This window comes from Lacerta agilis, chromosome 8 (assembly GCF_009819535.1).
Source record: "Lacerta agilis isolate rLacAgi1 chromosome 8, rLacAgi1.pri, whole genome shotgun sequence".
Lineage (NCBI taxonomy): Eukaryota > Metazoa > Chordata > Lepidosauria > Squamata > Lacertidae > Lacerta > Lacerta agilis.
Window position 1 is genome coordinate 41082732 of NC_046319.1, and position 25056 is coordinate 41107787.

General features: G+C 43.3%; 3 protein-coding genes across 4 annotated transcripts in view; all 3 read left to right on the forward strand.

Moving 5' to 3' along the window:
- The window catches only part of PSKH1 (protein serine kinase H1), a 31272-nt gene extending 16911 nt beyond the window's left edge, over positions 1–14361 (forward strand). The window contains exon 3 of one of the 2 annotated variants that reach the window (XM_033157119.1): positions 11807–12124. In XM_033157119.1, coding sequence (XP_033013010.1) covers positions 11807–12124 — 318 coding nt within the window. Of the gene's footprint in view, positions 1–11806 lie in introns of both variants that reach the window. The other variant, XM_033157120.1, reaches the window with a different exon arrangement.
- Positions 14362–21454: 7093 nt separating this feature from the next.
- Positions 21455–22453, forward strand: LOC117051935 (leukotriene B4 receptor 1-like). The gene has a single exon (XM_033158662.1). The coding sequence runs from the start codon at positions 21455–21457 to the stop codon at positions 22451–22453; it is 999 nt and encodes a 332-aa protein (XP_033014553.1).
- A 577-nt stretch (positions 22454–23030) lies between these two features.
- Positions 23031–24008, forward strand: LOC117051936 (leukotriene B4 receptor 1-like). The gene has a single exon (XM_033158663.1). The coding sequence runs from the start codon at positions 23031–23033 to the stop codon at positions 24006–24008; it is 978 nt and encodes a 325-aa protein (XP_033014554.1).
- Positions 24009–25056: the final 1048 nt, after the last annotated feature.

The window sequence follows — 25056 nt, forward strand, 5'->3', positions numbered from 1 at the left end:
TTTTTGAGTTTGAGGTGAGTTCCTTGAATAATACTGGGACAAAACTAGTATTGTATTTGTTAAAATAAATGTGTTTATTTAGAGAAGGTGGAGAATATCAGATCAAGCATACAAATGCACACTCACAAAGCTTCTTGCTCTGGTTTAAATGTGACAGAATGCATAGTACGCATTGTAGCTTATTTGCCTTCTGAAGGTGCTCAGTCCATTTAATAAAATGAGAGGGATAGTCTCCCATCAGAACAGTGTGAAAACTTCTGCAGCATGAATCTCCTGAAGAGTAAAGAGGCTATCTCAGTTGTTGCATCACTTTTAGACTTATTTGTTCACAGTCCTGACATCATAAATACATGGGGTTTCCACAGACAGTTAAAATATTTTGGGCTTGGATCCCTTTTGACACAAGCGTGATTTGCCATGCTTAAAGAGAGAGCAAAATATGTTGGCCTTACATCACAACTGACTGGCAAGTTGTTTAAGTAGAAGGCAGCAAAGTTGGGCTATAATGCAAAGAATTCCATTTTCTCTTCCCCCTCGCAGGGCATTGTGAATAACCCAAGTAAACATTCCTGGAAAACTAGAAAAAGAAAGAAACCAAACTAGCTTAACTAATAATACATGTTCCTTTTGGTCACAACGGGAACCTGCTGAACCCACCAGGCAATATGGTGAATCTATTCAGTTGCATATGGAGCCAGCAGAAGGGCCTGTTCTTTCTGTCATACTAAATGCACACATATGATGCAATTCGATGGTGACCGAGGCTTTTTCTTGCCATTTACAGCTGAAGGAAAATTTCTTCCTTTTCTAAAACAATATTTTTATCTTATAAAATACACAAAATCTTATCATAAATAAATATACAATAGATTATCTTGATACATTTGTCATGAATATAAACTGATGAAAGTATCCAAAAGACTCAACCTAACACCTGTAAATTATTACAAATATTCTGCTCCGCAGAAAATCCTGTATAAAAGTGTTGTTATATTAATATAAAAATGTCCAAATATTTATACATATTCTCAGAAAAATGTTGCAACTGTGCCTTCTATTTCTTCCAAGTAAAAAAAAGGGAGTGAATATAAAACAAATGAACTCTATTTTTCAGTAAGCTTATTGTCTCTCCTCCCTGCCTCTCAGAAGGTTAGTTAGTTTCACCATGTTAGTTAATTTCCCAAACTTTAGCTAGTCATGAATCAAAAGGTGGTGTGGGGTTTTTCCATTTCTGACAAACCAACATTTAGCCTCAGATTATAAATGGACTGTCATTTCTAGATACCGGTATATCTCTGGTATAATACTACTAAGATATCCAAACAATATAATAGCAGTGTTTCTAGGAAGGTCATGGCCCAAAATAAAATCCTGATCACTGGACCTGCCCATATAACATAAAATATATTTGCATTAGAAGTTCCACCTCTCCAACATTGAACACTGATTCTTGGATATGTTTTGACAGGAGGCAGATACCATCTAAGGCCTACAATTGGTTTCAGTATTTACACATGATTTTTCAGATAGCATACCACTTTGTGAATACAGTACACATGGAATGAATGGGGAGGAGGGTTTCTTTTGAATAAGTTTGTGTTTACTACTGGAAATGCATAAATATGAACTGTAAAAATACATAAGGTAAGGCAGGGAATATTTTTCAAAATCCAGAACCATTTATGAATGAGTATTTGGATGGATATCCCTAATTTCCATCTTATTAGAAGCAAGGTACTAGAAAGGGTCATAATGACACAGTAATAGACATTCCTGGAGGAAACAGATTATCTACACCTACAGTATTTCAGTCTGGGTTCAGAGCCAGGTTTGGGATTAAATTTGCTTGGTCACTGATGGGTGACCTTTCTCTCATCAGCTTTTGATATCATCAATCATAGCATCCACCTGGGAGATGGGCATCAGGTGCACTGCTCTGCCATGGTTTCAATCTTATCTCCACAGCTGGTTCCAGAAGGTAGCATTGGATGAGTGCTCCTTGGCCCCTTGGATTTTGAGCTATAGGGTGCCACAGGGCATAATGATGTATCCGGTGCTATTTAACATCTACATTAAGCCATTGGGAGTATTCATTAGGAGTTTTAGAGCAAGGTGTCATTGGTACTGATGATACCCAACTCTATTTCTCTGTAACTTCTGAATTGAGAATGGCTGAGATGCAGTGGTGGGCTAGATGAAGGCTGCTCCTTTTCTGTGGAATAGCATTCCTTGTCAAGATGTGACAGGTGCCCATTAGCTGCTCTTCCCAGAAACAACTGAAGACTTTTTTGTTCTGACAAGCTTTCCCAGCTGGAGAAATCTGACTGTTCTGAAAGCTAATAAAAGCTAAGCCATTTTCAACACATCTATTAGTATTTGTATTGATATAGACATAACAAACTCAATCAGTTTATTGTTCAACTCTTTTATAGTTGAAGCCTTATTTAATCTCCAGTATTCATCATAACTGCCATAACTATATGTGCTGTAAGTTGAGAACATACAGTTTACTACATTTAACACAAACTAAGAGCAACTGTTCCTGTAAAGACAAGAAGGTTTACTGAACTCTTACAAAAACCGAGCAGACCTTCCCACTCTGCTTGCTCAAATATGCCTCTTTTCATTCTGTCCAGGCTCTGGTTTATGTTTGGTTTATTCCCACCACCCCTTGTGTGGTCCAGACTTTCCGAGAATTGGTAGCTTTGTCTGTCCCTCTCCTCCTTTCCCTCCTGCAGTTCTGGGAGAGTGCCAGCCTGGAGTTCCCAAACATGCTTCCCAATTAGTTACTTGTTTGGACTTAAATTCTTTTCTGGAAGAATTGTGTGGTTCTGCTAAAACCTGAGAATCAGCTCAAGCAACCAATCAAGCATTGATTGGTTAAATGGTAAGCTGTTCAGACAGTTGGTTATGAGGAGGAAGCTTCCCGCTGTCAGCTGTTTGTAGCACCTGCTGATATTGGATTTGCTGGACCAGCTATATGGATTCATGCCCAGTGGCTTGTAGCTTGCAGAGTTCCCATACTGTGGCATGCTGTACATGAGGAACGTCTCTCCTGGGGGAGCCATTATTTTGAGATATTTCAGGAGATTGATTTCCAGAGTGATTTGGAAGCTAACTTACAGCTGTGTTATCCTAGACCAAAGGGGTTTCCAATCTTGTAGAGATTGCATGATGATTACAATTCAAGAGATTTGTCTAGTTACGTGTCTGTCATCTGAACTTTCTGAGATAGATGGAGTGACATTCCTGGTGAGATCCAGATCTGTTAATGGCTTGACTGCTTGCCAGTGCCCACTTAAAACAAGGCAGCACAGAATTTCCTTTGTATTGTTCATTTATCAAGCAACATCAGTGGATGCATCTGGAGCCCTTCATGATCTATTTTTGCATGATGTGTCAATTCACCAGACTCTTCCTGTAGACCTGGATTTACCAACCTTTTTGATCCTGTGGGCACTTTAGCAAACCAGAAAAATGGTTGAGGGCACCACACATGCCACAACTCTTCCTCCCCAACTGTAGGGCCTCTAAAATTGCCCAAGTGTCACAATTAGGTTTCAAAATGCTGAGCTTCCTGCTGCCTTTCCCCTTCCTCTTAGGAACCAGTAGTGGAGCACAGTTTTGGGAAGCCAGGGGAGCAATACTATTAATAGCAGAGCCAGTGACTATGTGTAGGCAATCAGCTGAATAAACCCATTAGGGCTGGGGCCAACCTAGCCAAGGCCAGCGTTTCTGTTCCCCTTCTTCCCTTGTGGTTCTGTACTCCCCATCCCATTCCTTGCTATACTGCTGTTTTCACTATTTATGATACTGTATTGGTGTTGCTGAATAACCGCTTCAGAACCAAACATTTAGTTTGGCTGAGCCAGTCCTGTCTCTGGTAAATTTATATCTAGTTATCCTTGCCCTGATTTGAGCAATGGGCCACTCTGGTACTCTTGCAGCAGAGACTCTCTTATAGCATTTTAGGCTGGGATGTATACGTTTGTGTCTCCACAAATTTTGATTGCATGATTTAGAATCCTAAGAATCTCCTCCCCCTTTTTCTTTAAATGCCTCTTTCCAGCCCTCAAGGCAGCAAAGAGAAGCTTGAAAGTGTGTGAGCAATGCCTGTATACTATCAAAAGAAACTGTGGGGAGCAAATGGAAGAGGATTTGCTGTCAGCAGGGTTTCTGTGGCCTACATAACTTCTTGCCTTTCCCCATGACTACCTGAATAACTTATATAAATCTTCTAAATTTGCATAGTATATGCATATTGCAGTATCCAGTATTTCTTGGTGTTGAATATGATCTACCTTAAACACGAATTACACCTGCTTTTGGGTTGGTATAACCATGGGTCCTTCTAGCTCAGTGTTGTCAATGCTGGCTGGCAGGGGCTCTCCAGGGTTTCATAGTTTCCCAGCCTTATCTGGAGACATCGGGTATTGAATCCCATGGCACTCAAAGCTGGTGCTCTGCCACTGATCTACAGCCCTTCAAGAGTCCAGGGCTGCCATCTGTTTCTGTACTCCTGTGTTAAGAAACGCAAGTAACCCAGGCAGTACAAAATAAGTGTGGTGCCTGTTGAGGATGGTACCCACTGAAGATGCAGCAATTATTTACGACGACTTTACTTTTTCATTTGAGCAGTGTTTTACAGGGTTTCTGACTGCTTGGCTTGCTCTGGCTTTTGCTGACTACCACCAACTGCCTGGCAATCTGTTTCTCAGGATTCATTAACTTCTTTTCTCTTGTGTGTAGGAAAAAAGTATTTCTTGCTTCAGTGGGGTTGATGCATTTAAGCTTGCCTAGTGCTTGGTCTTAAGTGTGGCTGCCTTTAGTTGTGCATAGTGTATGATCCCACACATTGAAGAAGGTATGGCTGTGTCTTAAGACTCCGTTTCTTAGGATGATGTGTGTCTGTTGCATGTTATCCAATGACCTCTTTTTAACAAGGTGCTTGTGCAAGGGAGACCACGTTGGCTATTTTCATTTGAGAAAACTAGGTTATAGGAGATGATGGCACCAGATGGCCGCATATCCTTAGAGTGCTGTGGATTATTAAAGGGTTTGTCGTGCTCTTATCCTTTTTTCCTCCCTCCCGATACTGTCAAGTGCCCATTGCTTAAGATCTGTCATGAGTTGTGTCATCTAAGAGCAGGGGTGGGCCTAATTTCAAAAGCTCTCTGGAAGTGATCAGATCTCTGGCAAGAGTGATCCTACAGGAGAGAAGAAGAAGGGGTGGCAGAAATTAAAAAGCCCCAACTCTAGCATATATGCCTGGACAAATTATTCCCAAGAAAATGCAACTTTCAACAGAAAACAGGCTCCCCATTCCTGCTTTAGAGGCTGTACAGTTTAGGGCCTCACGAGACACCCTGGTCTGTCTTAAAACTCCTAGTACTTTCCTGTTAGATGTTGGTAGGTCCCTCATCAATGGCACAAGAATGTATTGGAAGGAGTACTGGCAATTCTTCTCAATGTCTTACTCATCTTGTATGTATACAGCTGATCCCACAGTTTTGGTGAGGAAGGCTTATAATTGTGGAAGGGAAAAACCTCTGCATTGCTGTCCCTGTTGAAAGCCTGGAGCACACATCATCATAAGATGATAGAGTTGTGCTTCTTCTAGACTGGGAGATGCTTGTTGTTGCACAGGCAGTCCTGATTCAACTAGCCGATCAGCTCCTGATCCCAGTTTTATCCTTTTTGTTCAGGAATTAGAAGCATGTCCTTGGAAGCCTGCCCTAAGGTCACTGTTGTTGGGGGCTGACACTGTGATATAATTCTTTCCAGCCCAGATTACATCTGAAAGAATGTTTAAGCTGAATATTAAAACAAATAATACTTCTGAGTATGGGGATGGGTCGGAGAGGGGCAGTGGTAGTTTCTACTTTTTTCTCTTAAGAGGACCAGATAAAGGATAATGTATTCAAGCTTCTCCTGCTATTAGTGCTGGTTACTGGGAAAATACTGTCCTAGTTTACAGGAGCCTGTGTAAACAAGGCTCTGGGTGACTGTAGCAGCAACTAAGGATTCCAACAGCTACTACAGCCAGTTGCAGAGAGCCCCCCCCCCAGCCCTCTCTCATTGTGGCTGCTCACCCTTCCTATGGCAGTAATACTTGCTTGCTTCTGCTGGTCCGAGAGGGTGAAGGAAGTAATTGCTTGCTGCAATTTACTGGGAATCCAGTAGCTCTATTTTTATTTTTGCTTCTTTGAATTCTTTGCTTGGAACCTTTAAGGTGCATCACAGACAGAAGTCACCTGGATCACCAACTCTTTAATGGATCTCCTCATCTCAGATCACAATAAACATACCCACTGCAGATGTCTGCCCTTACCATGAGAAAAGTTTATGAGGAAGTGTGGGCCATTTCTTTTGACTTGGGGTTTTGGACTAACACCTCTAAACTGCACTAAAATGCAAATGTCAGCACAGTTTGCAGTGCCCATTTTGTCACCTGCTTTGAAAAGGCTGACAGCAGTATGCCTAGCTATGATTTGTGATTGAGATGAACAGTCTAGATAATTTTCCTTTTGTGAGTAAAGTTCAGATTTTAATTTATCTTATTTTAAGTTGCTGGTCAGCCCATCACGTGCACAGTAGCTATGTATTGAAATGGCCCCTATGATTTATTTATTTTTAAGCATGGAGAGTAACTGCTTGCTTGGCGCTGAAAGCTCCTTATGGACCAAGAACCTTTGGTCATGTTTTTAAGCTAGATGAGTGGTTCAGATTTTATTTAATCTTTCCTAATGTAAGATTAAAAACAAGATTAGAAAGTTCTGGTGGCAAGACCAGCTCCTTGGAAGCTTATTGCAGGATTAGAAGTGTATTTCTTCTTGCTATCCAGAAAGCTCCCTTGTGCTACAACAGACATTAACTCATTTGTCTCACTGTGGAAGATTATAATCCACTTTCCAGTAAAGCAACCCTAGCATTTAGTTCACAGCAGGGCTTAGTGACGAATCGAACTGCCTCCTCAAGAAATCTGAGAGAGGCGTTACAAAAGTTTCCTTCCTCACAAGCTTTCAGTCTATACTAGGATGTGGTTCTGTCTGCACTACAGACTTGGTGTTGCACAATAAAGCCTTTAATACTGAGCCAAAGGAAATAGACATGCTTCACAACAGCATACAATTAAACTATGGGATACACTCCCAAAGAAGGCAGTGATGGCCACCAACTGGGATGGCTTTAAAAGAGGATTAGACAAATGCACAGAGGATAAGGCCATCAATGGCTACTAACCACAATTGCTTTGTTGGGGGACAGTATGCTTATGAATTCCAGTTGCTGGAAAATGCAGAAGGGGAGAATGCTCTTGTGCTGAGGGCATTCATGCAGGCTTCCCATTGGCATCTGATTGGCCACTGTAACAGAGTTGGTTTTAGGGTAATGAGACTGGTGCAGCCACACAGGGTACCACACTGCAGGGGGCACCACAACAGTGCTGTAGAGCTGAGCATGAGAGGCAGGGTGCCACTGAAATTGGAGAGCCCGAAGTTCACCACTGACCATAAGAATAGAGTGCTACATTAGATGGCCTGTTGGTCTGATCCAGCAGGCTCTTCCTATGTTCTTACTTTGATAGTTATCAGCAACTAGAAGACTTGTAGTTCAGTCTAGCTCAGGGGAGCTTGCTGTTGGACTTATAAAGAGTATGGCCCCAAATAAAATTGTATTATTATAGGAGAAAGCAAATACAGAAGGAAGACACAGACTGGCTTCGTTCAATGAAATGCAGATGCGCAGAATCCATGTGCTCATCTAAACATGTACTGGAGGGCAGCTTTGAGCTGTCATAGGAACATAGGATACATCTAGCTCAGTATCAGCTAGACAAGGAGTCAGCAAACTTTTTCAGCAGGGGGCTGGTTCACTGTTCCTCAGACATTGTGCATTTTAAGTAAAAGCACACATTCTACTCATGTAAAAACACCAGGCAGGCCCCACAAATAACCCAGAGGCGCATTTTAAAAAGAAGAACACCTTCTACTCATGTAAAAACACGCTGATTCCTGGACCGTCCGTGGGCTGGATTTAGAAGGCGATTGGGCCAGATCCGGCCCCTGGGCCTTAGTTTGCCTACTCACGAGCTAGAGGTGCTAGACTGACTTGTAGCAAGTAGCTCTTCGTAGTTTCAGGCAAGAGTCTTTTCTCAGCCCTCCCTGGAGATGTTAGGGGATGAATCTCAGAATTTCTGCATGCCAAGCTTACGCTCTCCAATTGAGCTATAGCCCTTCCCTTAATACTGGTTTACCCATAAGAAGGACTCACGTGCTTAGCTCTTAAGGTGAGCAAAAGAAAGCATGTCATATAGCCTTGTTACTTAACTCCCAGAATTATCTAATTTGCACAAAATAAATAAATACCAATTGGCTAGTAAAATATGCAAACTGGAAGCATTTCTCTCCCCCCCCCCCCCCCCCGGCAGCATAGAAAAAGAGTCCTTTTCTTTCCTTTTGTTAATATTTACTGAAATACTGTGCTACAGGGAAATACCTCCTGCAATTTATTATTACTCTGCTTTTCCAAATAGTGCTCAAAGCTTCTCACAAGAACAGTAAACAAATCTATCTATCTATCTATCCATCCATCCATCCATCCATCCATCCATCCATTTGTATATGTACAACAAAAGGTCATAAATAAACACATTTCATAAATAGAGTATTTTATTTTTATATTAACCAACTAACAGATGCATCAGTGTTAACATTCCCTAAACAATGCAGTAATTTGCTTTGTGGGGCTGCTAGGCTGGCCAGTATCATTCACGTATGTGTGAGGCAATGCAAGGATTTTATTTGTATAGCTACCAGGCCATCTGGTTTTGCCACTCTAAATGACCATCACCAGAAATGGAGCCTGAGACTTGGGAGGACTACTCCCTGTCAGAGAGTAGGTAATATTGGGTAAGATGGACATGTGTACATGGGAGTCAGAAACTCTGCCTAGGATCTTGAATAGCCACTGTCCATACCCCGCCATGTATTCCCTAATTCTCCAACATTTTCCATCAGGAAACAGAAATTAGATGGCCCAGTAGTCTGAATCAGTGTAAGGTTGCTTCATATGTTCATATGAGGTTGCTGCTGTTCCTCCATCAGAAATAAAATAAAATTTCAGTGGAAGTTCATGCTGGGAAAGTAACCACTGATCCTATGAGAATGGTTTGTAATTTTACCAAACCGCTCTCTTCTAGCACTCTTTGTGTCTTATCATACACATATATAGTAAAGAGTGATGTCAGTTGACTCACATAAGCTGCCACAAGTTACAAACCAAACACAGTAATGGGCACCTTGATCAGCTAAACCCTTTTCATGCTGTAGTGTTTTCCAGGCTGATGGAGGAAGACACTTAATGTTCAGGAGCTCCTGGTATACATTCTTGCATTCTCTCTGCATCAACAAGCGGCCCCTACTTGCTGCCTGATAAAACTGTGGATGAAATGAACAGTAGCCCTGCATTGTTTGCTACGTTAATGCTGTATCATCATTCCTTCTTTGTTTCTGGAATATATGATATTGACTTTCTTCTATAAGCATAACATGTCCTAGTTGATCATTTGAAATTTGGAAGGAAAAAAATATTATTTGAATTCTCTGCTTGGGATTTCCCCCTCATATACAGAAAACATATACTGTAATTACAGAATTGGAGGGGTTTCCAAGGGTAGTCTAGTCCGACCCTCTGCAAAGTGGCCAACCAACCTCTGCTTAAAAATCTCCAATGAAAGGAAGTCCACCACATTCCGAGCTAGTCTGCCTCTCTGTCAAACAGCTTTTACCACCAGAAAGTTCTTCCTAATGTTTAGTTGGAATCTCCTTGCTTGTAATTTGAATCCATTGAGGACCTACCCTTTGGAGCAACAGAAAACAAGCTTGCGCTATCTTCTTTGTGACAGCCCTTAAGATATTTGAAAATGGCTATCTTACCTCTTCTCAGTCTCCTCTACTCCAGACTAAACATACCCAACAACTCCCTCAATCATTCCTCATAAGGTTTGCAGAACCGCAAGAGTCTTGATCCAGGTTGGGACTTCGGTTGGGGGAGGATTACCTGAACATTTTCTCCATCACTGTTTCGTGTTGAAAATCCCTCACACACCCCTCAGAACCTGTTATTTACTCTTTTGATTTTTTTTTTAAGTGGCAGAGAATCCCAATCATAGGGCTTCAAAGATGTGGTGAATATCATGTATACTTTGACCCTCTTTGGGCAAATTAATTTAAGGCTCAGTTTCTCTATTAATCTGAAAGGGTGAAGTGAAAGATTATACTGTAAAAATGATTTCTCCCTTACCCCTTGCTTCCATTGATGTCATTCTTCCATCAAAGTTCAACCCTGCTGATGTGGTACTGTGAAATGGATCAACTTTGTCAGGAACTTGACAAAGAAACTGGTAAACTCATCTTGGCTATAACCTCAGCAGGATATACTCTTTTTTCCTTTTTTCTTCAGGAGGGTAGCTTAATTAAATCAAGCCAAAGATACATACAGTACAGCAGGTGAAACCTGTAGCAGCATAAACAGATCAATAAACCGATTTGTGTTTGCTGACCAGAAGAGATTTCTAATTACTAGTGCTCTGTACTCCCCATTTTTGATGGCGTGGGAGTAATTGAAAGCATAAGAAATCCAATTCCCTCTTGTTTGGGAGTTTGTTTCTGTTTAGCTCCACTTAACTGGACTGGGAATGCTGACTCGTCTGTCGAGGCTGAAGGTGGTAATTTATTTCCAGTTGTCTACTTGGGATCCTAGTTCCTTATTCAAGAGCTGCTTAAATTTTTTAGTAGGAGTTTATTTTTAGAGGTTTCAATACACTGTGCACTAGCACATTACAGTAATGTATATGTGTATTTATTTATTTATTTATTTATTTCTGCCTAAAAGCATACATGTGCCCCAGACTTCCTGCTTCCATTCTGTCTGAATCCTGTATCAAAAAGAGAACGAAACTTTGTTGATATATAACTGTAAGCAGCACCGAAGGGGAAATTATCCTCCAATTTGTGAACCTATGGAAATACTGTATATTCTATATTGTTGTAAAATATCTAGGATTTATTGCATGGAGAATCAAATAATATTATTATTACTGTTGTTTTTGTTGTTATTATTTAATCTATACGCTGCTTACATGCCAAAATGGCTTCTAAGTGGTTTGCAACTATAAAATCAGAATCAAAATACACAATAACATTAAAAGATCCATAATTAAAATATACAATAAAACAAACATTTAAAAAGCATAATGAAAACAGTGAAAACCCATTCCATGAGATATGGGTGACAGTCCAGCAAGATTCTTAATACATGTGAAAGGGTTCACACACACCAAAACTGATTTTTAAAACTGTTGATTTAGCATGGTTAGAACCTTTCTGAAGTTCTGTCAGAGTGCAGATACTGAAAACACAAGTATTAGTACGGTAAATGTCTTTTGACTTTTCACACAAAACTTAATTAGATGTACAGTAGCAGTATGGCTGCTTGTTAATCATACGTTTGCTGCCCCTGTAGTTCTGCTGCCCTGAAATCCATTAGTCTCCAGCCGTGTACCTGCCAATGTACATCAGCATCTATGGCTTCTTACACTGCTCTGGGTGAAGGAATAACAAGGGCAAGGCAAGTGATGTGGTTCCTTCCACTTGCCAGAGCAAGTGTAGGAGGAATGCACACTTATTTAAAACAAGACTGCTTGCACATTGTCACTCTTACTCCAGTGAGGGATGGTCTGTTTGTTACCAACATTAAAATTAATGCTTTCTTCTCTCCCCACCCCCTGTTTCTTTATAATTTTCAGCCATGGCCCAGCGTGTCCAATCTTGCCAAGGATTTCATTGACCGTCTGCTCACAGTGGATCCTAGTGACCGGATGACGGCTCTTCAGGCCTTAAAGCACCCCTGGGTGGTCAGCATGGCTGCCTCTTCTTCCATGAAGAACCTGCACCGCTCCATATCTCAGAACCTCCTCAAGAGGGCATCATCTCGTTGCCAAAGCACCAAGTCAGCCCAGTCCACCCGCTCCAGCCGCTCCACTAAATCCAATAAGTCCCGGCGGGTACGGGAGCGGGAACTGCGAGAGCTGAACTTGCGCTACCAGCAGCAGTACAATGGCTGACAACTCAGCAGGAGGCTGCCTGGCTTGTTCTTTCTTTGTCATTGGGACATGTTCTGCACTGTGTTCACTAAGTGAGGGGGCCCCAAGCTCCAGCCCTCTTCTCTCAAAGCCCAACTTCCTATGTCCATCTTCCTGCCTTGGGAGATGGAGCTTTAGGGATGCTGCTGCCCCTGGGAGCACATCTCACCTGTGTAGGGTCAGAGGATTAGAAAATTCTGCTTCGTGGCCCAGCCCTGGAAAAAGGTCTACAGTTAGTTGCCTGAAATACTGGAGCCATGCAGAAGAGTCCTTCCCTAGCCGAGAATCTTTTCTACTCCTATTTATTTACTCCCAAGTTCTATCTAGCCAGCTTCTGTTGCTACAGGGTCTGGGAGGGGATGATTTAGGCCAGGGTAGCTAACATGGTACCACCCAAACTTTGTTGTACTATAGCTCACCATTCCTGTTGACTGGCCATGCTGATTGGGGCTTATGGGAGTTGGAGTCCAGCAATATCTGAAAGGTACCACATTGGCCATTGCTGACTTAGGCTGTTGGTTAAAATCAGGATCATGGAACCCCATGTGTCCACAGGTGCAGAAGGAGATTACTGAGTTCCTCTTCTGGCTGCAGCCTTTTGCACTGCATCAGACATTACCCCAGAAGTTTTTGTGACATCAGTTGGGGGTTTTCTGCACCCAAGAGAGAGGGTAGGGAAGCCTTTAAGTCCCAGTGCATGTGTGGAACTCTGTGCACAGCTCTCTGAATCTTGGGCTATGCACTTTCACAGTTTCAGTTTTCACTTGGTTTTGCACTTAAATGGCTGCTTTCCATCCATACAGCTGTGAAATGGGGACCAAATTCTCTTTTGATACTTGTTAGAGGAAATCAGAATTAGTGCTGCTCCTCTCACTGTCCTGTGTGTTGAAGGCTGGAGAAATGGTTGTGCCTTAACTACACTAATTTTATTGGCTTGAAATGGCTTGGGTCAGGCTCTTTTCCTCACACTATTTTGGAGCCTTATCTTGCTCTATGTTGTATATTTCCGCTTAATGCTGGAATGAATTATAGGAAACCCAGTCATCATTCTGACTCAATCAGTGCTCAGATGTGTGACTCAGTACTGCAACATTGCAAGTGACTGAGGAGACATCAGACATCTTTCTTCCCTCTTCTGACCTCCTGTACACACTCCAGGGGGGTCTCTCATCAGACAGGTGACATCAAAAGTCTGTTTCTCTCATTAAAGGCTTGAGTGGGTTCAAACAACTGCTGTGCTTGCCTCTACAGCTGGCACACTGGGGTGCAGGCAGTGCAGCTTAGAATCATAAAATCACATAGCTTAAAGGGACCCAAAGATAATCTATGCTGCATGCCCCCCCTGGATTAACCCACTTTCCCTTGGTTTTAGTGTGCTGCAAATAAAGAGCCAGAGAGCAAATCAGGTGCTCACACCAGAGCTGCCTCTTGAATCAAGTAATATGGAAAAATAAAATCTAGACATCAGGCTTGCTGCTTTTTACAGCAGCAAATTGCCAGAGTCACTAGCCAGTCTGAGCAGAGAGACGTGTTTCTGTAGGGATTTTCTGTCTCCAGTTAGACTTTATCTAAAAGTGCAGCAAAATGATGTAATGAGGTACCGGAGTCCTGAAATGATAGGATGGACCGGGGGTAGGATAAATTTATTTGGGATATAGGAGCAAGTCTTGATGTTCTGGCCTTTCGTTCACCCCTGTAGATAAGGTCAAGGAAAAAAGGGCAGCAATTGGAGTTTCCAACCTTAAATCAATATTTCTTGTCCTATTCATGATTGGCATTGTGCCCTCACATCAACTGTTCTGTTTCACAGAAACCAGTTACTTCCAGCCTCTGGTGGCACAGCCTGTTTCCGAGAGCAACTCTCTTGTGCTGGTTAATGTGTCGGGATACATTGTCAGACATCAGCTTAAGGACGTTGCATCAGTCATGGTAGGCAGGTGGCCATATCTTTTTGGGCAGTTAAATTTTATTGACGTCTACAAAGGCACTTCCTGTTCCAATGAACAGTGACTCAGTGGAGGTGTTAAGAGTAGAGGTGTACGAAGTGTCTGGGAGTGATACCATTGCAGTGGGGTAGCCCATGACAGAGAGGGAGGGAGTGATGGTGCAGAAGTAGCTGTGATGTTGAATCGCTCATTAGTAATGATGTGAGTCTGCCTTGTCCTCACCTTGTTGAGACATCAGCATTACACAGGAAAAGTAATGTAACACACAGCTTGTGTGCTTAAGAAGCTTTAATCCACTACAGTGGGATTGATTCATGTCCATGTGTTCCTGCAGTAGTTCTGGAGGTACATTGTGCAGAACCAGTTTCTCAGCCCAGGGTGACATCTAGTGGTCCAATATACTCTCTCTGTCAGTAACCAGGCTCCTTTTGATGCTTGGCTTTATCTCATACAGTGGTTACAATGCAGTTAGAGATGCACCTGCTATTTATGTGTCACCAATGAGTATTGCCCACTACTGGTGGCACACTGGTCTTTCCATTGACCTTTGTTGTGTGTATGTGACTGCTCCAGGAGACACCCAGCATGGGTGGTGGTGGTAAAGGTCTCTGCCTTGTCTCTCTATTTCCAGTTGTCTATTCTGGATAGGGCACCAATTTTATAGAGGGTTTATAGACTCACTCACACTTTTCCCCGCAGCGATTTCTGTTACGCGGTGGGGAAATTGCCAAATGTGAGGTGCCTATGTTCACAGCCCTGGTGGTGAGAAATCTCTGGGTTAAGGAATTATTAAGTTTGTAGGCCAAAAGAAAATGACCACATGACCTCTCACTTGTGTTCAGTCCTGGATTGCAGAACTCTTAGTCTATGCTTTTGCTTCTCCTGCTCAGAGTTCATGCCAGTTAGACGGATTCATTGTGTTCATTTGCTTAAAAACAAAATGCAGCAAGATGGCAACACTTGGGTACTGAATTGTCTCTAGATGTTGAAATTGGTCTCTATCTTATACCACCCCTTCCCTCCCTGTTGGAATAATAAATATTGTAAATATATTGGAACTTAGCAATACTGTGTAAAAAACAAACAAACCCAAACAGCATCTCAGATCTAGTGGTGCAAAATCCACCTATCCACTGCGGAATGGGATAAGGTCAATAATTACCACTTCAGAGAATGCCAGCTTCAGATTATGTGACTTTTTGTTAATAAGAGGGGACTCACCCCAGAGACATAACTGGGAATGGGGGTAAGGGTATCATGGACAGGAGGCAGCTTCTAACTGGGTTGTGCCATTTGAAGTGTCTCATGTTTTTGAGCCTGGAGATTCTTCATGATGACTTCCTCCTACTGGTTTCCAAAGTACTCCGTGTACAGGAGTTCCCCTTCTGTATCAGCAGATTCCTCGTGATGACTTCCTCCTACTGGTTTCCAAAGTTCCCCTTGCCCCTTGTCATTGTGCCTTAACACCAGCCAGCAGGGATAAGGAAGTGTATTCTGCTGGGACAAAGGGCCTTGGGGCAGTTTAATCAGAAAGGGGACAGGCTGGCATCAGCTATGTCTCTTATCTTCTCTCAGTGTTTCTGTTTCAGTTAGTTTCTGTTGCTATAAAGGCAGTGCCCCAGTCATTAATGCCTAGTGCTTTGAAGTCCTCCACTCCATATGGGACCAAGCCCACACTCACAGTGGATAGAGGCTTCCTTGCCCCATAGCCCTACTGAGCAAACTCTGATGGCCAGCTGTAACAATCTGGAAGAGCTGGGTCTTCCAAGGGAACCTTTTGTCTTGGTCCTTCTAAGCTACAGTGCTTCTGTTTTGAGGTGCTTTGGGATGCTTCCAAATGGAGTTTTTTCCTGTTCTTTTTCTGGACTCGTGTATGCTCCTACATGAGTGGGATTCAAGAGGTCCTTAGGCTTACAAAACCATTTCCGCATGCATGTCAGATGATGTTCCCTCCCTCTTCAACTTGTCCTGTGTCCTCAACTCCTTGTACAGCATTGAAGACTATCCCCAAGAATTGTGGGGAGTAGCTTGTTGTGCCAGCATAGAGGTCTGCAGTCATAAAGGAGAGCCCCCCAAAGTTCGCACAATAATTCATTGCATGGTCTTTTTGGGTCCTAGCCAGTGCTTTTTTTCTTTAAAAAATGTTTTGTTGTACTCTCATTCTGTCTGAGACGTTTCTTACCCCATTAGATTCACAAAATGTTTAGGGGTATGATAACCCTGTGTCCCCCCCAGAAAAAAGCACTGGTACTGGCCATGGAGCATGTCTGAAACAGGTAAGCCAGATGGAAGATATGCCAACCCTGTGCTGATACCAGGTTGGGGACATGTGTAATGCAGCCGCTTTGAGGTTTTTTCCCCTACAATTGAGTGATATATAAATTTTATGAAATAAATAATGGAGTTGCTACAGATAGCACGATCTGCAGGAAGAAATGTATTCCCCCCCCCCAATTCCACATCCTCCTTTCTTCCTTCCCTTTGATGCTGTGGAACAGTTTTAAACCCCCATCTGGAAGCTCCCTTGCTCTTTATTTCTGCTGTGCTGATTACTTTATTCATCTGTTGAAGAGTTATATGGTCCTTTCTTAAGAGTGCAGATGCCACTGCTACTGAAATATACTGTGACTGAAGCACAGACTTCTGCATGAGCTGTCCTTTGTCCTCATCCAATTGCTACCTTATAAGGATAGAAGTCTGGTGGGGAAGTGCTTGATGTGGTGGCATGTTAGGGAGATAGTGAAGGCAACATGGCACTTTTTAGCTGCCATAATGTGTATTTTGGCCCTCGGCTAACCAGACAGGCAGCTGAACCTGGCATTACACGAGTCTCTGGTTTGGTGGCCAAGCAGTGGCCTGGGATGCCCTGGCTGAGGCTGCCTTCTTCTCTGACACACACTAACACCAAAAGTATGTGAATTGTCTTCATTGCAATTGAGTGAAACGTGTTTGTCAACCATGTTGTTTGATCCAAATATGAATGAGACAGCTGAGATGGTCCTCTGAAAATCTGTCAGTAGCAAATGCCCCAGGGGGGAGCACTAGAAAAAGATATGTGTGGAGAGAGGAAGGAAAGAAGAAAGGAGGCGGGGCTCGGTTGCACCATTCTGCCTATGCAGCTTTTCCATAACTTTTGAAAAGTTGCCTGTTCTGCATGCTTTATACAATTTTCATGCTGCATTTGCCAAGCAGTGCCTTATCTAAAGCAATCAGTCTCTGCCCTCAGAAATCCAGGGTTCACTTGCAGCCCTGAGTCAAGATCCAAAGAACTGCACAATTAGTAATGCACATCAACTAGTCTTCATGTTTGTGTTTGTTGTAATCCTGTTCTCCCCCCCCCCCCTCTTCCCCATGCTCTGCTACAGACAGTTTGTGAACTTGGGAGTCTGCTATGACACAAGGGCCTCCGGTTCAAAGGGAGGAGCAATAAAATAAAAAAATCTCCCACTGGGCACTTTCAAACCTGACACTGTTCTGTGGATCTCAGCTCTAGCATTTGTCCCCCACTAGCAGAGAAATAGCAAAGAATGTGAAGCACATTAATTGACTGAGGGTGGCTATCTGAAACAACCAGGGTGCCCTGCTTTCTGCTTGGGCAGCCCCTGTGTTGAAAAATCAATCATTTGTCTCTGCTTTTCCATCACTCAGTCTTCTCTTCTGCTTCATCTTTGCTCGTCTGCCTCTATGCCATGTAATGAAAGGTTGTTTATAAAGTTGTGGATTTCAAGCTTTCCACTTTCATTGTACCTTTCTAGCCCAACTTGTCTGCAGAGGAACCCTTCCCTGCTTGCCCATCAGAGAACCCCAGCACACTGCAGAGGATTATGGGGCTTGTAGGGCATGCCCTGAGCAATGGCTGCTGGTTAGGCCTTGTTGGGTGTTGCCATTTAACCTGTACTAAAGTAGAAGAATGCCTTAGAACACAACACACCTACTACTGGCTATGCATTGCTGGGGAAGATTGGTAGTGATGGGCAAGCTGCCTATTGGGAAAGCTCGTTTGCCGCTACTGATTTTTCTCACTAATAAGTATTCAAAGAACCTCTGGGTTCTTGGAATACACTTTGAAAACCACTGTTAACAAGGCTGCAGTTCTATAGCCACTTACCTGGGAGTCAGCACCATTGAACTCAATGGGACTTATTTCTGAGTAGACATGCACAGGACTGCACTGTGTAAGACACTGTCTCTGGCTAGTAGCAGGCTACTTTCCAAGCCTTCTGCATTCTGGTGGCCTTTGGACTGGGGGGTGCCACCTCTTGGCCTCCACCTGCCCTTATTTTCTCCCCTGTCCTGTGAATGGTTCACTCTTGACGCTGCAGTGCTTCTTGGAAGTCTTCCACTGCAGGTCTTAAGGAACTCGCTTTGACTTTTCAGACATTCTTCCCCACCCCCTGCTCATCACACTCAAGTTGCCAAAAAAGATTGTTCCTAATCTCTCTTTCCCTGTTCTCAATGGGACAGTGAGATTTTACTTTTTGTCTCAAGTATTCCTGTCTGTGATTTTTGCCTTAGGTGCCTCTTTTATTTTTTACACTATGGAATCTCTACTTTTTTAGAGTGTGATTTGATACATGACAATTAACCTGTAATGTTGAAATTAGTGTATAGAATTATTTATTTTGTGTATTCAGTCTGTTTTTAAATTTGTAAAAGTATTCTGTTTATTCAGTAAAGTGTTGATCCTCACTTAGTGGTCAGTGTATTTCATTTGGGGGGGGGTGACTCCTTTATTGAATACATTGTCAATGTCTTCATATTGGTTCCTTTATGTGCATTTTAGTGGACGCTCAGGCATGCTTTATGAAGGGAGCCCCCTCAGGATAGCAACCGTTCCTAATCTTTCCTCCGCTTTTCTTCCACCTGCATCTGTTTGACATTTCTATATCTTGCTCTTGGGAGATCAATTACTTGCTGAGCACAGGATGGAATACTGTCTGTGCTTCCCTCGGGATGGAGACTGGAGCAAAGTGGTTTGTATGATGCGTATTTCAAATGTATTTTTACTGACAATGAAAGACTGGAGAGTTATCATTACTATTATTATTTATTAAATTTGTCAGTTTCCCAGCGGCATCCACCTACTCATTGTTGAAAATGGAACCATGGTGCAATCCAGAAGAAATCTCATGAGCTTACCACTCCCCAGTAGAGTTCCAATACATAGCCACAAACTGAAAGTGTGAGATGTTATGCCTGAGAAAATAGATTTTGTAATCCAAGATTTCTTATGTCCTCATCACATTTTCATGTGAATCTATGCCACCAGAGTTCAGACTGTTGTATTCCATATCTGCACATGGAGGCAGTTGGGATCTTTGTAGGTGCTGTGTAGCATGAGAAGCTAAGCTACATGGATGGGTGCTTCATCTGAAAAAAATGCTTAACACATGCTTTTGGAGAAAGACACTTTCAGCATAGTGCCTCCTCAGTATCTCTTACTCTCTTTGAGTTAGCACTCTTACCTGGCAGGAGGAGGCGCCAGTCCCCACAGCATATAGATCATAGATGTGGTGATACGGTTGCCCCAGTATTGCTGGCACTAGCTTACTGTCACCAGGGGTAGATCCACCTGCTGTAGCTTGGCAGCTGAGCCACTTGCTACTGAAACAAGTCAACCTCAGGTGGGGAAAGGTTAGGCAAAGTGGTGCCTGGTGCCCATTCAGACTGATAGGGTGGAGGGCAGGAAGATTCAACTGTAGGTGGAGCCAGAGCTAATGGCAAGCAGAAACAACTAACTGGCTTTGTCCATGTTCTCCTGCCTGCTGAATTCTACAAGAACAACACAAAGAGTGCCATCCACTCTTAATGCAGGGCAGGGCTCACCTGCCCCCCCCATTTTATTCATGTTGGCACCCCTGGAAGCAGGGCCATTCCACTGGCTCTGCTGCAATACAAGCTCCCTCAGGCACCTTCCTTTCTCAACTGTGACCTGACTGCAGCTGCTTATCTTGTCTCTCCATCAGTCACTACCCAAGGAGAGGAAGGAAGCAAAAACCACGGGTGGCACAGACCTGATTTGGTGATAGGGCTTGCTGATCAGAAGGTCGGTGGTTCAAATCCCTGCGATGGGGTGAGCTCCTGTTGCTCGCTCCCAGCTCCTGCCCACCTAGCAGTTCAAAAGCACATCAAGTACAAGCAGATAAATAGGTACTGCTCTGGTGGGAAGGTAAACTTCATTTCCGTGCGCTGCTCTGGTTCGCCAGAAGCGGCTTTGTCATGCTGGCCACATGACCCGGAAGCTGCGGACAAACGGTGGCTCCCTCAACCAGTAACGCGAGATGAGCGCCGCAATCCCAGTCGGACACGACTGGACCTAATGGTCAGGGGTCCCTTTACCTTTACACTGGCATTACTCACCACAGATCGTGCCAAGCAGGGCTAGGTAGGCAGCAGCTGTCCACAGGAAAGCCATTTCAGTTAGTGCCCCAAAGGAACATCAGATCACCTGGTAGCCCTTATTTTATATGGGCTCCTCATCTGCCCTAAGCAGCTTATTGGCAGCTGCACTTCTCTGTGTGTCCTAGAGCTGATAATAGCAGAAGGCCCAATTTAGCCTTGAGTTAAGTGCAGCTGCTGGACCGAAAAGCTTCCTCATCAGGACCCACAAAGCCTCCCGACAGTATCTTTTCCCCATAACTGTCTCTTTATGAATGGGAAACACAACATTCAGAATTAGGTGTGTGGTTTTTAATTCCCGTCCTTATTGGCTCAGCTATAGAACTACCTGAAGAAAAGTGGTGTTCCGTGCTCCACACGTGTCCAATTGGTGAGAGTTTGCCAGCACTGGGAAGAGAGATTGATTATTAAAACACTTTTAAGACTGCAGTTATGTGAAAAGAAAGGGTTCTTCTAACAAGTCAGTACCCTTAACAAACTACAGTTACCAGGAGTTTTTGCTGAGAGCCATGGCTGTTAAAGTGATATATCACTGCTTTACATGTAAGGTGAAGGTGTGGCCTAAGGTGTCACTCCAAAGCAGCTCTCTTCACCCTAAAAAGCTATTGCATGTAATAGTGCAGTGCCACCACAGTCAGGACATCAAAGCATAGTTCCTTCTCAACACACTAGCAATTGAGTAATAGGCATGCACCCTCTGTTGGCGTGTAGCTTGGAATAACAGAGTTTTTTCCATTTAGCATATTTGTCTATTGCAAAACAGTTGGGAAGTCCTAGTCTGAGCAAAATAGAGAGAAAAGAGGAAGCCACCTCAAAAGGAATGTTGGGTTCTTACCATTTCTTTAAAATGTGGTAATTTATGTACAAACTGCATCAGTTTCAGTAATTTCCCTCTTGCGCTAGAGCTCTACTTGCACTCGTTCTCCGACACCTATTTGCAAAGGCTGAGCTCTGAAGGAGGCACAGGATGGCTCTTCTCAACATCACAGACACACACTTGAACAACATGGTGACAGAGGTGTCGTGGGTGAAGGCCAGCTTGCTTCCAAGCCTCTTCCTCGGGGCTTGCTTCCTGGTTGGCATGCCTGGGAATGGTCTTGTGGTCTGGACAGTTCTTACTAAGTTCCCCCAGCGCTCATTCACCATTATGCTCATCTTGAACTTGGCCTTGGCTGACTTAATGGTCATGTTGACAGCACCATTTTGGATCTACTATTTTCTCAACAGCTGGGTCTTTGGAGATGTCATGTGGAGACTTCTCCTCTACCTCGTCTACTTAACTGTGTATGCCAGCATCTTCTTCATCACCCTGATGAGCCTGCACCGCTTTGCTGTCGTGGTCTTTCCGTTCACTTCCCAAATGTGGCGGAGGCCACGTGTGGTGTGCAGAACTTTGCTGGCAGTTTGGTTGTTGGCAGGTGTCTTTGCATGCCCAACTTTGATATCTGCATCAAGCCTGAACAAGGTTGGAGAATGTACAGATGAACTATATTTCTCAGATGAGCATCGCCTTGTGGTCAACATTCTGGAGACCTTATTTGCCTTCGTGATCCCGTTTTCTGTTCTGTCCATTTGCTACTCCTGCATGATGAGAAGGATTCGGACACTGAAGCGCCGCAAGGAAATGAAAACTGGGAAGCTGGTTGCAGCTGTGGTGGGTGCCTTCTTTGTGTGCTGTCTTCCTTACCACATCTTAAATCTCATCATAATCTCTGCATTGTTGCTGAAATATGCTCAACCGGAGAAGGCAAAGGCTTTGCTAGAGACAACTGAAGCCCTAACAAACCTTCATGGGTCTGTAGCCTTTTTAAGCAGCTGCCTGAACCCCATTCTCTATGCTTTTGCTGCCCGGAGCTTCCGTGGGGGACTACGAGAGACAAATTTTGTCAAGTTATTTGGCAAAATGCATGAAGACACTGAGGATAAATCTATTAAAGACACTACTGTTTCAATACAGGTTCTGTAACTCCAGGGGAGTAAGGGAGTAACTTTAGAATAAAATATTCCTCCTCTGATATGAGCATTTTCTGTATATAATAATAAACAAAGAAAGAACCTCAGGGGTTGCTGGGTTGGAAGAATGGAGGAGAGACCAAAGTAATGTTATTGCAGCATCTGGAAATCTGAGGGAGACCTAGTGGTCTTTTTTTGTACAGTAACAACCTTATCTGTGATTCATTAGCTACTTTCCAATGTGGAGAACTCTTTTATTGTCTATCCTAGCCAAGCAACGTTCCTCCCTGTACCCAGGTAAACATATTCTGGAGGGATGCAGGTTGCAATGACAGAGCTTCCCTATTTAGCATAAACATATGTTGTAAACCAGTTGAGTAGTCCTAGTCTGAGTACAAGAGCAGAAAGGGGAAGCCCCCCTTCAAAAGCAATGTTTGGCTTTTACCAACATTTTGAGAAAATGTGGTAATGTACCTACAACTCTGCATCAGCCCCGTCACTTCCTTTTTGCACCAGTGTTCTAGTTACACTCATTTTCTGACACCTATTTGCAAAGGCTGAGCTCTGCATTGGCTCCCCCCAATATCACAATGATGTATGGGAACAACACGGTGACAGAGGTGTTGTGGGTGAAGGCCAGCTTGCTTCCAAGCCTCTTCCTTGGGGCTTGCTTCTTGGTTGGCATGCCTGGGAATGGTCTTGTGGTCTGGACAGTTCTTACTAAGTTCCCCCAGCGTTCATTCACCATTAATGTCATCTTGAACTTGGCCTTGGCTGACTTAATGGTCATGTTGACAGCACCATTCTGGATCTACTATTTTCTCAACAGCTGGGTCTTTGGAAATGTCATGTGCAGACTTCTCATCTACCTTGTCTACTTAACTGTGTATGCCAGCATCTTCTTCATCACCCTGATGAGCCTGCACCGCTTTGCTGTCGTGGTCTTTCCGTTCGCCTCCCAAATGTGGCGGAGGCCACGTGTGGTGTGCAGGATGTTGCTGGCAGTTTGGTTGTTGGCAGGTGTCTTTGCATGCCCAACTCTGGTATCTGCATCGATCAAGAACAAGATTGGAGAGTGTACAGATGACATGTATTTCTCGGATGAGCACCGCCTTGCAGTCAACATTCTGGAGACCTTATTTGCCTTCGTGATCCCGTTTTCTGTTCTGTCCATTTGCTACTCCTGCATGATGAGAAGGATTCGGACACTGAAGCGCCGCAAGGAAATGAAAACTGGGAAGCTGGTTGCAGCTGTGGTGGGTGCCTTCTTTCTGTGTTGGCTGCCTTACCACATCTTAAATCTCATCATAATCTCTGCATTGTTGCTGAAATATGCTCAACCGGAGAAGGCAAAGGCTTTGCTAGAGACAACTGAAGCGCTAACAAACCTTCATGGGTCTGTATGCTTTTTAAGCAGTTGCCTGAACCCCATTCTCTATGCTTTTGCTGCCCGGAGCTTCCGTGGGGGACTACGAGAGATCAATTTTGCCAAGTTATTTGCCAAAATGCAGGAAGACACAGAGGAAAAACTTACTAGAGAAGGTACTCCTTCAGTGGAGGCTCTGTAACTCCAGTTGGAGTAAGGGGGGGTTACTTTAGAATAAAATATTCCTCCTCTGATATGAGCATATTCTGTATATATTTATAAACAAAGGAAGAACCTCAGAGGTTGCTGGGGTAAAATAATGGATATGAGACCAAGGCATTGCTGTTGTGGCATCTGGCAATCTGAGGGAGACCCACAGAGTTTTTGTGTGCAGCAACCTTATCTGGTTCATTAGCAACTTTCCAATGTGGAGAACTCTTGACATCTATTCTATCCAAGCAACTTTCCTACCTGTATCCAGGCTATTACCTGCTTATATTTTTGCTCTGCCCAGGACACCTCACAGTGTCTCTATGAAAGAAGCATGAGCCCTGGCTGCACTGAGATGTGCTACCTCTACTCAGTCCTGCTAAGGGATGCACAAATCTATCAATTTCGGTTTCTCCCACTTTCCCATTTTCTCAACCTTAAGTTCAGTTCATCACATTTCCACATTTCCACATCAGTTGGAATTTTTTTTTAAAGTCCTCATGAATATTCATCAGCATTTTAGCGTGAATTTCTCTTAACAACTTAACATTTTTGCAAAGCTTTTTTCACCAATATAATGTAGGCTGGTATTTTATTTTCACGAATATAAGCGATGATATGCACATTTTCCACTAGCACTTGCATTTTTGTACCCATTAGATGGCTGGAGAACTGCATTGCAAAATTGGAAGATGTGCAGATTTAAATGGCTGTGTTTCACTTCATGTATTGTTTTAGAAAAAGACAAATTAGGTAGGTTCATCTTTAAATGTGAATGAATTGAGTTTATCCCCCATCCCTAGTTCTATTGGCTGCTTGGGTACCCAAGATAGAAGATGCTCGTGGCAGGTTCTTTCCTGAGGTTTTCCAGTGCTTACAATAATCATGTGAACATTCTACCTGCAGAAATTGCTGCAGAGTTGAAATTGCCGACCAGAGATATCACCTTGAAATATTATTGTGCCTGGTGGGAATCTGTTTTGGCTATCCCGCTATCCCAGCATTCCTTTGCTAAAGCCCAAACTTGAAATTATTTTGAA

Bases quoted from the DNA above. Each gene is read 5' to 3' on its own strand.
- LOC117051935 (XM_033158662.1), top strand. From the start codon at position 21,455: ATGGCTCTTCTCAACATCACAGACACACACTTGAACAACATGGTGACA.
- LOC117051936 (XM_033158663.1), top strand. From the start codon at position 23,031: ATGATGTATGGGAACAACACGGTGACAGAGGTGTTGTGGGTGAAGGCC.